Raw genomic sequence first — 12,816 nt, 5'->3', positions numbered from 1 at the left:
ACTACAGCTTCAACTCCTTTAATTATGTAAAAGTTAAAAGGTACAGACTCTGACATGTACCTAAGTACAAATTAAAAAATGTCAATTATAAAGTGGACATGACCTATTATGTTAACTGTGCACAACAACATTAAAAAAAAATTGTATGCACAAAACCGTTTCTCTCTTTTATTTACTTGCATGGTGAGAGGTAAAAAAAACAACAACACAAAACAGACGTTGGCTCAAAATTTTATGTCATCACAACAACATGTTCCCACAACTTTGCTGGCATTGTCAACTGACGAATAAAAACATGCACAATAAGTTAACCATGTCATGCCTTTTGAAAGGCTTACACTGGTGGTTTTTAGGTTTGGCAAAAGACAAAACATATTTGCCACAAATTATTCTCGGTACTGACATCAAACAATTCTTTTAAATAGGGTTACGGTTATTTTTGCTATGGTTGTTTTTAAAGTGCTCTATAAATAAAGTTGCGTTGAGTTCAGAGGGGAGGGGATGGATGGGGAATAGCTTGTTTCTCCGAATCTGATGGGCCATTGTCATTAATCTTCATTGGTTCACATTCTTTCATTTCACTGCCTTATAACTTAACTCAACTTTATTTATGGAGCACTTTAAAAACAACAACAACAACAACAGCCATAGCTGTAACAAAGTGCTGCGTATAAATAAAAAACAGGCATACAAAAAGTGGAAAACAGTAAAACTTGCAACGTTAAAAACAATAACAACAAATAATAATAATTATTATTATAATAATAGAATAGTAGTAATAATAATACAAATACTGTAGAAGGTATTACTTTTTAGTAAATCAGTCAATCAAAATCTCAACTAAGTTTGTCACCTTGTCATAGCGTATTTTGACAAAGGTGTTAAAATTGAATTGGCCCGCCCTCTACTGGTTGGTCACATAATTGAAGAAAAAAAAGTTCAGCAATACATTAGAAACCATTTTTGTTGGTATAGTCATTTTTATTATTATTATTATTATTATTATTATTATTATTTGGCCACTGTAATTGAAACTGAAAATCGTGAACTTTAATAGTCCCGATACGACATTTTAATTCTTCGAACTCAATTCACCACAATGCGCCATTCACAAACGGGAAGTGACGTACTTATGCTACGTGTCAGGAAGCACCGTTGTTTTCAACATGGCGGCGCAGCAGTCTGATGTTGACGAGCTGTTCGATGTGAAAAATGCCTTTTACATAGGCAGTTATCAACAATGTATCAACGAAGCGCAGAAGCTGAAGGTAGGTCTCGTTTTGTGCTGGGTTTAACATCTTAATGTAAGACCGTTTGCTCCTTAGGAATTCTCTGTAGCCAACACCATTGAACCCACCGTTACCCAATAAAATGCTAACTGTGAACGGACTCAGTTCTTTCATCGAACTAAAAAGTAAACATAATAAGTGCTTTTGTTTTGGTTCTTCGAAAGAATTCTACACCAGAAAAGGAGACTGAGAGGGACACGTTCTTGTACAGAGCATACCTTGCCCAGGTGAGCTGCGCATTTGTCGTGTGACAGTCGAGATCCATAAGTCGATCAAAACACTTGGTCGTATTGTACCTTTCATGTTGTGTGTTATTATAGCGAAAGTATGCAGTCGTCATGGATGACATTAAGGCCAACTCTGCGCCTGAGCTTCAAGCTGTCAGGATGTTTGCAGAGTATCTGTCGAGTGAAAGCAAACGGTAAACAATATGGCAAAAGTGTTCCACTATGGGGGTTAAATGCTAGGAGTGTGAAATAATGAAATGGTATTATTGGTCTACGCACTTTCAATCGAACTGAATTTTTCTCTGCAAAAAGTGTAACATGTATGTTAAGAAAATTCACAGGTCAGAGAGAGGATGCGCTGACAGATGCCGTGTTAATTTAGTGATTGAACGACAGTATATGTAGAAAAATTAACTGCAGTTAACCGCTGTTGTAGGGATGCGATTGTGGAAGATCTTGATAAGAAAATGGCGAAGAGTGTGGATGCTGCAAACACCACGTTCCTCCTCATGGCCGCTTCCATCTACTACCAAGCGCAAAACACTGATGCTGCTCTCAGGACTCTGCATCAAGGAGAAAGCCTGGAGTGGTAAGCAGGGCTAAAAAAGTTTTTACTTGATTCTTGCTCTTTGCAAGATATAGTTTCACTGACAAGTATTTGATACAGTCGAATAATACAATATACATGAAAATAATAACAATATCCTAATTTCTGTTTTCATGTTGCAAGTTTGACCTAAAAATATCAAACTGACTTAATATAACTTGTTTATGTTTTAGCATGGCCATGACAATTCAGGTGCTCCTGAGTCTGGATCGTGTTGACCTTGCGAGGTAAGAAGCGATCAAATTGAGAGAGCTGTTTGCAAGTAAATGTCAGATTTGCTTTATAGATAATCCTGCAAAGCAATTCACGCGCTTTTAAAATGCATCCCGTGATGGAAATTAACTATCATTGATTCAACCCAATTTTTTTTTATCAGCCTACTATATCCAGTAGAACTTTTAATGTTGAGCTCTAAACTGTCTGGTACACCTCACCTCTAATAATAACAACTATATTTCCTGGCAGGAAGGAGCTGAAGAAGATGCAGGAGCAAGATGAGGATGCTACGCTAACCCAGCTAGCCACTGCTTGGGTTAATTTGGCGGTGGTGAGCACATCAGTGCCAAATGCGCAGTTTAACTGACAAGATTTTCACTGACCTTTTAGGTTTTTCATCTGCTGAATGCTTCCACACTTTTCCTTGCACACCGTTGATCACCCTCTGCGTGTGGTCCCAGGGTGGAGACAAGCTGCAAGACGCCTACTACATTTTCCAGGAGATGTCTGACAAGTACTCCTCGACGCTGCTCCTTCTCAACGGGCAGGCAGCTTGCTACATGGCTCAGAACAAGTGGGAGGAGGCCGAGGGAGTGCTACAGGAGGCGCTCGACAAGGTTAGATGGAAATGTTGGTTGGACGAGTTTCTTGCTCATACGTCCTCACTGAGACAAATTATTCCGATAAACATCACGTTCTGACAATATGTACGTTTGAACCGAGGTAGCATTTTGTTCATTTTTTTCCCCCATATTAATCTTTTTCACAATTTAAAATGCTTCCCTGGTGTCTTAATGAAAGGTCTCTCTGACATTTTAACTCCAAATACACACTACAGCACATTTAATAATTAATTGTAAAATCACGCCATTTTGGTGGGTGGTTCTGTCTGATGCAAATGAAGATGACAGTACCACTTCAATTACCACGATGACCAGGCGCCAGGCTTGTGTGTACACTACTCAGAGCAGCCATATTTAGCAACTTTTCCGACCCATTTAGCAATTTGTTTTCTAAGTAAAGCAGTGGACGGCAGATCTATTGGAGAAAAGCCACCACTGGCTAATTATGCCATTTTACAGTCTATGCCCCCCTCATACTAGTGTGTCGGCTCCAATGAATTTGTATACCCACTGATTATTTATTTATTTATTTTTTTATTGTCCCCTTTATCAAACGAAATTTTAGGTTGGTTAAAAAAAAAAAAATCCCCATCCCCAATTTTATTTTTTTTTTTCATCATCATTGCTCTCCTTTTTTTAAAAAACAAATACATTAAAAAAAATTAATAAAAATGTTTTTTTTTCTCTTTTTTTTTCTTGTTTTTTTTTCTAAATATATATACATACATATATACACACATATATATATATCCCCAATTTTAATTGGCGTCAGTTACACACCTGCCCATTCCTTATCCTCCAACTGTACTTGTATTGTCTTTTGTAGCAGTAGGCTGGAAGTCCCAAAAAAATGATCAAAATAGGCAAATAACAAAATGTTTATTTGGTTGTTTAATTTCATGGTTGATGCACTTCTGACAACTAACCATTGCATACAAACAATAAAAATTAAAGTTTCAAGGATTTGTCCCCTTTTAAATGAAGGAACTGTTAAGAGGCCAAAAGCTCAACAGATGCTCATTAATAATTGAAGATTTTTTTTTCCATATTGTATTGAATATGCCCCTCAGAGGACTTAAATTAGGTTCCCCAGCCATGCTTTATTGTATTAAAAAAAACAAAAAACTATGTATCCATCTGATCAGCAGAGGGCGCCAAAGTGTTTGTCATTAATTCCAATAGATGGGCAGGTTGGGTAATGGACATAGTCGAGGATGCACGTTTGTGGTTGACATTTCACGACAGGTTAACTTTGATTGTAAACCCAAGATAAGACCTTTGTTAATGGGCTGTCGTATTAACTAGGCTATATGGAAATAAATTACACTCGAGGTATATGATGCCATGATTGGCTGATGCCAGCGGTGGTAAAGTTATTACCTCGGTGGTTAACCTTTTGCAATGTTATGTTGTACTAAAACAGGCCAAAATGCAGTGCAATCAGTTTGCTGGTGGAATACAAATCTCACAATGTGGCTTTTTTTTCTGTGTTAATCCTCATTTACAGGACAGCAGCCACCCTGAGACGTTGATCAACCTGGTAGTGCTGACTCAGCACCTTGGAAAAGCCCCTGAGGTTAGACTTTGGACCTTAAGCTATGAGCCAGGCACTGTTTTTTTATATATAGCCATGCAGCTTCATTATTGCAATTTCTTCCTACCATGAAAGGTGTCATCTAATCATATCTTGGTGTTTAGTGCTGCGTCGTCCGTGCTTTGCACTCTTACAAACGTTCATGAGATAAAGATTCGATAGTAACGCTGACCATTGACTCTGAGCCATCACTACATAGAGATAACTACTGATTGCATCTATTACAAGGTTAAAGCTTTGTGCAACATTTACTGCACACATTATTAAGTACATTTGCGCAATCGTTTGAGGGCCAGTGGAAGAGGTGTATCAAAAATTCTGTTGTGCTTTGATTGGTTCTATTGAAATGTGCATAATGAGGTAACCTAAACATTTTTTGGGAAATAAGCTTGTTTTCTACAGCTCAAACCTCAGTCATTTTTGTTCCACTTTATCCAATTTGTCCACAGGTGACCAATCGGTACCTCTCTCAACTGAAAGATGCACATCGGGCACATCCATTCCTGAAAGACTATTTTTCCAAGGTGACCTACTTTCGCATTTGCAGTGCTCATCATTATCTTGACATGACTCATTGGTTTAATTACTTGCTTGCTTGCTTGTATGTTCGTATATCATTGCTTCCTTGGATTAACAGAACAACACTCGCATTGCTAAAAATGGGGCGAGGGTGACATCTGAATTAAATTTTAAAATGTGACAAACCCCACAGATGCAGTACTAAGATTGACCTTAGAGGCAGCATAGTGCCCCAGGGCATCCACACTGATGGAAAATACAAAGAGTAGAAAAAGAAGGCTAGTAGTTAGGCTAACTGTTAGCTCATCTATTAACTAGTAGTTGGCAGTTAGGAAAGGGAGGGAGGAATGTTCGAATTTGACCCGATTGTCATTTATGTGTTTACCTTACTTAACCCGGCCCGTTGTTTTGGTGGAAGTGCTGCAGACGTTCGTTCTGGGAGCCCTGCCAAAAGTTACTCTCAGTCTTTGGCCTTTGTCACACATATAATTGCACAATGGACCAGATGTACATAAACACTGGATTACCCACACATTACCAAACAAATCATGCTATGCACAGCTGTTGCTTAATGTTCTTTTTTTCTGTTGTTTTTTCCCCATCTGCAGGAGAATGAGTTTGACAGACTAGCGATGCAGTACGCTCCCACCGCCACTGCGTGATGGCCTTCAAGTTAACCTTCTACTTTCTTCCTGTCTTTAATGTGCATACCTGGATTTATTTTGATGTTTTATACAAAGAAAAAGTGCTGAATTGAAATCTATACCACCAGACGGATGGAAGTCCTTTACACTTACTGGTCATCCTACACGTTAGAAATTCTTCCAAAAATAGAAATGGCCACTGTCAGAGGTTTTAATATAACAATGTTTATTATAGTGGTTGTCGTGGTGGAGACAGTGAACAATTTGAGCCCTCCACATCACTGATGCAAATTGGACAATAGGACAGTGTTTTCCAACCTTCATTGTCCCAAGGCACATATTTTACATTAGAAAAAGATCACTCAACAGTCATTATGAAACAAAAAAATAATTGCCATCTAGTAGGAGCACAATTGATTTTTTCCCCTGCCTGTTACTACACATTGCTAACATACACAGATGAGAGAAAGACAAATTAATTGTAGTAAATGTCGCATCACTTTTGATTTCCTGATTGTTGAAGTGCGCTTGCATCATAATGAGATCTGTATCTAATTTGGTTGAGTTATCTGATGTATCTACACAACAGTTACAAAAATACTGATAACAGATCTGTTCACACTACTTCAAACCACGTCATTGTTAAAACCATAGACTCAAAACTGACATGCAAAAAAAAAGGCATCATTTTTGGGTGTCAAGTGTGCATATTAAGGTCACTCGTGTAAACCATCAAACTTCTCTCATGTTTGTAATTAAAATCTGTTTGATGTAACATTCCTTTGTAGTTTAAATAAAGCTCAATAAGTACTTGGGTGTGTTGTTTTTGTCGGGTGGGTGGGGTTAAACAAACATGTAAGACTGCACTTGGCTTCCTTATTTTTTTCACTTACACGAGAGGACATGTTGCGGTTTGGACAGCGTGCCGATAGCGGTCCCTGTTACGTCACGAGCCTCAGCCTCCCCCTGGGTTTTTATTCCCTCCTTTTTTTTTGCATAAACGTGGCTGTCGCCTTCCCAGCGTCTCACTTGAGCGGTGGACACTTGGCGTGTAAAATCGACTGTTAAGCTGGGCATCTCCCTCCCGTGCTGTTTTCTTTTCAACTCGGAAGATCCGTTATATAAGTGGAGTAACGGTCTAGGGATGCGACGTTACGTAGCTGCGGCGTAACAGCACAATAGTCGCGTGCTGTCTTGTCCGCCACAACGCTGCGCTTTATGGACCCTGTTTGTAATTTATTTCGCGTTCGGGAGCCTTTCGTTTAGCGACTCGGCTGGCTCGGGAGCCACCGCCAATGCCCGTCTTTTTTTCCCTCTGGACTGATTTGACGTTAGCTCGATAGCTAACCAGCAACGAGCCGCGCTCCTGCCGGTAAACTGCCCGCGTGCGCAGCGGAATGATGATGATGACGATGATGATGATGGTGAGAGGAAACCTGCGCTCCGTGGTCCATGGCTCCCGTTAATTGCCTTTTACGTGGTCACATTTTTGCTATGATTATCGCTGGTGTGTCTGCGGAGACAAGAAAATAAGAAATCATCCCGGACGAAGAATGAGCGGGCCCATGCCGTAAAAAAATATGGACAACAAAGAATAACCCGACCGAGACAGCGGGGTGTCAGATCAAGCTTTTCTTTTTTATTTTAAGTCAGCTAGCAAGCTTGTTAGTGGATTAGCCACACGGCCTGGACTCTAGAGGGATCTTTGCATCCCGCATTCGGACTATTTCACCCCCATTCCCCACCGCTTTTTTTTTATTTAATTTATTTATTTTTTTGCTACCGTTCCCCCCCACCCCCCGTTCTCCGAAGCGCTGCGTACGATGGGCGCTCAAACCGAGGATGTGCAGCCCATGCCGGGGTACTTGGAGCTCATCAGCCAAGCTTCCAGCGTCATACTGAAAGCGTGGAGAGATTGTAGCCAGTGCGGCGTGGAGCTCACAACACGGACTCTCCTGGATCACGCGCACATAACCTGGACCGAGATTGCCCTGTTCTTCTTTTGCGCCTTTTTGTGGACACAAATCAGGCGGGGGCTGACAGAAAGTCTGTTCAAGGTGGGTGAGACTCATCATTCCGTAACATCCATATTTGTGGCGTTAATTGGTCCCCAAAGGCACTATATAGACACAACAGGTGTGAGCAGTGGGGAGAACAAGTGTTGAGCTTGAAAAAGGATGTGCTTTGCACAATTGTGACAAACTCGTGTCTGGAGGAAGTGTGCACGTCAAACCTCAAAAGCAGGCCTTGCACATTACAAATGTATACTAAACTCGTTGGACATTTTATTAGGTACACTCGCACTAACCAATAAGATGTAATACAAACTCTTTAAGGTAATTTATAGCAGCATATTTTAATTCATATTTACCTCACAAGAGGGAGGTACAGTGGCATAGTGATTTACACAGTTCTGACGTTTGGCTTTTGGGGTTTGAATTTCGGCTCTGCCATCTGAGTAAAAGGGATATAGCTGGATAAATTCAATGCGAAACACAATAGCGATGCAGTGCAAGCTACAAATAAGGCACAATTTTGAATGCTAAGATATTGAATTCCGTTAAACTGAGTAGAGTGCAGTACATTTGCCCTAGTGTAAAGCATCCGCCTTGCAGTTGTGAGGTTTTGGGTTCATATCTCGGCTCAGGCCTTCCTGTGTCAAGTTTCCTTGTTGTCACCGTGTTTGTGTATACTAGCTTTATAGTAAATAAATAAAACAAGCAAGTTGGGCTTATTGAAGATGAAATTGCCCCCTGTGAATATCTTTTTTTTTTTTTTAATTATTATTATTTTTAGTCTGTATGTCCACTGCGATGGCGACCATTGCTTGGGCTTCAGCTCACCCACCACAACCCTAATGAGAACAAGCACTATAGAAAATGGATTTATACATTTTGTAGGTGTACCTAATGAAGTGTCCATTACTTGATTTATCTGCTCCCGTTAAAGTTAATTCCTCTCACTTGTATAATATGGATCCTGTGGTTTGGTGACGGTATACAGTAATTAATGTGTTAATTCTTGTTATAAGTGTTGGGTTTTAAATGTACTGTTTCACCCTTGACATGAAATTGATCAATAGATGACCTATTACTTGCATAGGCTAGCATGTTTCTGATATGATTATATGTTACTGAGACATCAAGTGGGATAACTTTCATTTGTGTGTCATCATCTTGAGTCTTGTCCTGAATTTTACTTTTGACTGAAGCATTCAAGCATTTATGTCCTTCTTGAATTTTGTCGTCGTGTAGGCATGTTGTGTTAGGGCTGAACGATAATAATAATAATCACAATTATTTGTGATTGAAATCACGGTTCATTAACTAAGTTCTGAAAGATCATCATAGCCTTGTGCCAATTCACTATTCTTTTTGTTAAGTATGAAATTACCTTGTAAGTACTGTATAATGTGAAATTTAAGTCTCTTACATGTTCAAATTTCTGCTACATCCACACCTTTGATGTCTTGCATCTTTGCACACATTCAAACCGTGATTAAGCACCTCAGTTATCTCTATATCACATTTATTTTATCTTATGTTATTGTTCTATCTTTATTTTCAAAGGTCTTGGGAATTGCTGGGCTAATCTGGGACCTCTGGTATCGTATTTTGCCTTATCATTTGGAAATTTGTGTTGGTTTTAACGACAACAAAAAGTCCTTGATCTTTGTATCGTTGAATCTTGAGGAAAGTAAAATTCCTTTCCACGCGACCGTGAAGTGTATAGCATCTGGACGATTTCAGAATCAATATTTGTCTAATAACTCTTTGACTGCCAGACGTTTTCAGAAAAGGGATGCCGTGGGTGCCAGCCGATTTAAGCATTTTGACTGATCTTTCAAGGTCCACAGAAAATTATGTGTTTGTACTATGGAAACACACATACTACCAAATGAAAGATTGGACTCTCATCTTTCGTCAGAAAAAAAAATTGCTTCTACCTTATTCCGTTTTTCAGTAATCAACAATAGAAAATGGTTAGTTTCACCTCTGTTTTGAAACAAACGTCTTTTAACGTCTTTGGCACTCCTCCATAGAATTTTACTAAACGTTATTTAACGTTTTTGGCAGTCAAAGAGTTAACATGAGAAAAACAAAAAGTTTTTGCTAGTTGAACTTGGCTTGCTCTAACTAACCAATCACAGGACAGTAAGATGCTGATGTAACCACTGAGGTGAATTTGAAGTCTGATTGGTTAAAGAAACAGACAACAAACACTACTGACTCGAAAGGTCTTTGGGCAAATTACATTGACATGGCGGCACACAGAGGCTGCAATCTGATTGGACAAAATGTTTAACAAACACAGACAGGTGCTAGCCTGTATATTATATAATAATATATATTAATAATAATATTTTATAATAAATCTACACTATTGGTCAGTCCACGTGTGAATGTTGTTTTTACAAAATATTGACCATCTAAATGGACAGCTTTGCTGTCTTTGACGATGCAATGTTAATAGTTGGACAATCGTTCCATTTCTGTCCATTTTTGGGATCTCCTGAAAAGTGACGATTCCGCCAGACGCCAGCGAGATGTAGGTCAGTGCTTCAATAGGGTTTTGGCCAGCCAGCCCAGCACTAGTTTAATCATGCCCGTCCCTAGATTTCGTATAGAGAAAATTGATCTTATTTACAGCAGGGACAGACGGCATGTTGTGCTCTATAAATGAGTTTTTTTTGGCATTGTTATTAGTCAACATCTATTTTCGGCTAATACAACTACCACACATCATACGTTATAAAATATAAAGTGAATTATTTGCAAAACTATGCAACTGAATTCCCAGTAAGTAGTAATGTTGCATCAGAATCAACAACATCCTCTATTTACCAATTTCCCTCACTTGAGCTGAAGATTTCATACTGACTGCTTTTAACTAATTTACTGCCATTGACGGCTATAGACGTCAAAAATTAATTTGAACTATTTCTATTAGTTTAACATTTTTTCCCACTTTTGTTAACAAGAGTATGAAAACCTAGAATTTTTTTATTGTATTAGAACAGATATAAAATTTGTGATTAATCAGGAGTTAACTAGTGAAGTCCTGTGATTAATTACGATTAAAAAAATTTAATCGCCTGACGCCCCTAATTTTTAATAATCTTTTCTTTAAAAAAAAAGAAAAGATTATTAAAAATTAAAAAAAAAAATTTAAAAAAAATTGCGTAAAAAAAAGAAGAAAAGATTATTAATAATTAGGGGCATCAGGCGTTTTTTTTTTTTTTAACTAAATGTTAAATTAATAGAAATAGTTCAAATAATTTTTTGACTTATATAGCCGTCAATGGCAGCGAATGAATACAAAAACGAAAAAGAAAAGATTATTAAAAATTCGGGGCGACAGGCATTGACATTTTTTTATTCTAATTAATCGCATGACTTCACTAGTTAACTCATGATTAAACACAAATTTTATATCTGTTGTAAATGTACAAAAACAATTCTAGGTTTTCATACTATTGTTAATAAAAATGGAAGAAAAAAAAAGTTATACTAATAGAAATAGTTCAAATGAAATTTGAAAAAGTCGATAGCTGTCAATGGCAGTGAATGAGTTAAGTTGTGTATTTAAATTTTTTATTTATTTTTTGCCATCGAGTAGTATGACGCCCTCGTCATAAGTCAGGTGCTTAACAATATGCACTTAGACAAAAAGGCTCTAAGGCCGCTTGTCTTTGCTTCACCCATCCCGTCCTGAGTGCCTCCATCCTGTTGCTTTTACCGAGCAGAGAGGCCCTTCTCATTGTGGCCTCTGGCCTATTGTTCCGCCATCCATATGAGTGGGGAGTAGAGTGTGCACATGTGTTAGATGCTATGGGGAAGATGCTATGCTCTATCTCATGAAGCCAGATGTGACCAGAGAATGGAGCCGAATGAGGCCTGTTTGACATTTTCTGTCTCCCATGAAGGACGGAGAACAATGTCCGTCGGAGTCCGTCTTTGTGCTTTTGATTATGCAGTGCATGCGTAATATGCAGAATTGGCTCCGTGCTAGTAATGCTAATGCCGCACGAGCGCCGTATTGCTGCGATGTTTCTGAAATCTGCGGTGGGTTGTCAGATGACTCCAAGCGCACTTAATTGACCCTGGGCTGAACAAACAAGAACGCTTATTAATTCACAGTGCTTTTATTAACGTGTCAATAATGATTAAATATGTGGCTTTTAATGTGTGAGTACGGTACACAATCTCGATGAGATGCAGCTGAGCTGTCTTTTGGACAGAATTAATGACATTCAATGGAGTCCGTGTGCAAACAAAGTTAATTGGGGTTAAAAGCGTGGGTGTCAGTGGACAGAACCGGTAATAAATTCACTGTGCAATTTTAAATGTGCAGTCGTCATCTTGCACATTTCAGTAATGGGATCTCAAAGAGGGGCAACGCAATTGCAGCACTATCATGTTTCTATCAGGGTTGGCTGTGAGACTGAATCTCCTTGATTGACGTTGGCGACAATGAACAATCAATCGATTAACTGTTTAAAGGTCTTTGTGGTTAGAGTAGTAGTAATATAATAGTTGTCATGATCATTTTGTCCTTCATTGGTTAGAAAATTACATCCACAGTTTCTATGCAACTCAACACTTGTTAATTAGCTTAGCATGTGCCCTCTATATAATGGTGACGAAAAAACACTTGTGTTTCTGAATTCTCTTTTCAATTGAGTTCAGTTTGACTTCATAGTCGCTTCCTAACAAAAAGTTACCTTCGTACTTTGGACAGAAGAACCGAGACCGTTTGGTGGGGCCATCTGCCACAACTGCTTGATTAAATTAGAAACAGAAGGTAGTGGGATAAGCAAACAGACCAAATGGAGTAGCGCTTAGCATGTATGCTAGTGGCCTGTTTGTTGTCCTACATAGGGGTGGCAGAAGTACTCACATTTTTTAACATAGATACTTGGGTAAAAACTTTGATAAAAGTAGAAGTACTGATACCTGTTTTCAACAGTAGAGAGTAGGTTACAAGTGTATTTTTTTTTGTTACCTTTACCTCTCACCACTGGTCTGGTGGATGGTCGTTTTTCTCTTGCTGTTTTACACAATAATCTGTGCACTACACTTCTTTCTGTTTACAAT

At 38.7% G+C, this 12,816-nt stretch overlaps 2 protein-coding genes across 2 annotated transcripts in view; both read left to right on the top strand.

Moving 5' to 3' along the window:
* The first annotated feature begins 1,122 nt into the window (after nucleotides 1–1,122).
* cope (COPI coat complex subunit epsilon) lies at nucleotides 1,123–6,529 on the top strand. The gene is made up of 10 exons (XM_077583430.1): nucleotides 1,123–1,268; nucleotides 1,454–1,516; nucleotides 1,610–1,710; nucleotides 1,953–2,105; nucleotides 2,297–2,350; nucleotides 2,589–2,670; nucleotides 2,801–2,956; nucleotides 4,470–4,538; nucleotides 5,006–5,080; nucleotides 5,684–6,529. The coding sequence occupies exons 1-10, from the start codon at nucleotides 1,167–1,169 to the stop codon at nucleotides 5,735–5,737; spliced, it is 909 nt and encodes a 302-aa protein (XP_077439556.1). The 5' UTR covers nucleotides 1,123–1,166; the 3' UTR covers nucleotides 5,738–6,529.
* Nucleotides 6,530–6,618: 89 nt separating this feature from the next.
* Nucleotides 6,619–12,816, top strand: part of cers1 (ceramide synthase 1) — a 33,650-nt gene continuing 27,452 nt past the window's right edge. Inside the window, exon 1 of the mRNA XM_077583428.1 lies at nucleotides 6,619–7,776. Within this exon, the coding sequence (XP_077439554.1) occupies nucleotides 7,543–7,776 (234 nt within the window). The 5' untranslated portion in view covers nucleotides 6,619–7,542. The remainder of the gene's footprint in view (nucleotides 7,777–12,816) is intronic.

Source organism: Vanacampus margaritifer, chromosome 13 (genome assembly GCF_051991255.1).
Source record: "Vanacampus margaritifer isolate UIUO_Vmar chromosome 13, RoL_Vmar_1.0, whole genome shotgun sequence".
Classification (NCBI taxonomy): domain Eukaryota; kingdom Metazoa; phylum Chordata; class Actinopteri; order Syngnathiformes; family Syngnathidae; genus Vanacampus; species Vanacampus margaritifer.
This window is presented reverse-complemented; position numbering and strand designations above follow the sequence as displayed.

Bases quoted from the DNA above. Each gene is read 5' to 3' on its own strand.
- cope (XM_077583430.1), top strand. From the start codon at position 1,167: ATGGCGGCGCAGCAGTCTGATGTTGACGAGCTGTTCGATGTGAAAAAT. The intron at 1,711-1,952 runs GTAAACAATATG...CCGCTGTTGTAG, and splicing joins CTGTCGAGTGAAAGCAAACG to GGATGCGATTGTGGAAGATC. The intron at 2,671-2,800 runs GTGAGCACATCA...GTGTGGTCCCAG, and splicing joins CTTGGGTTAATTTGGCGGTG to GGTGGAGACAAGCTGCAAGA.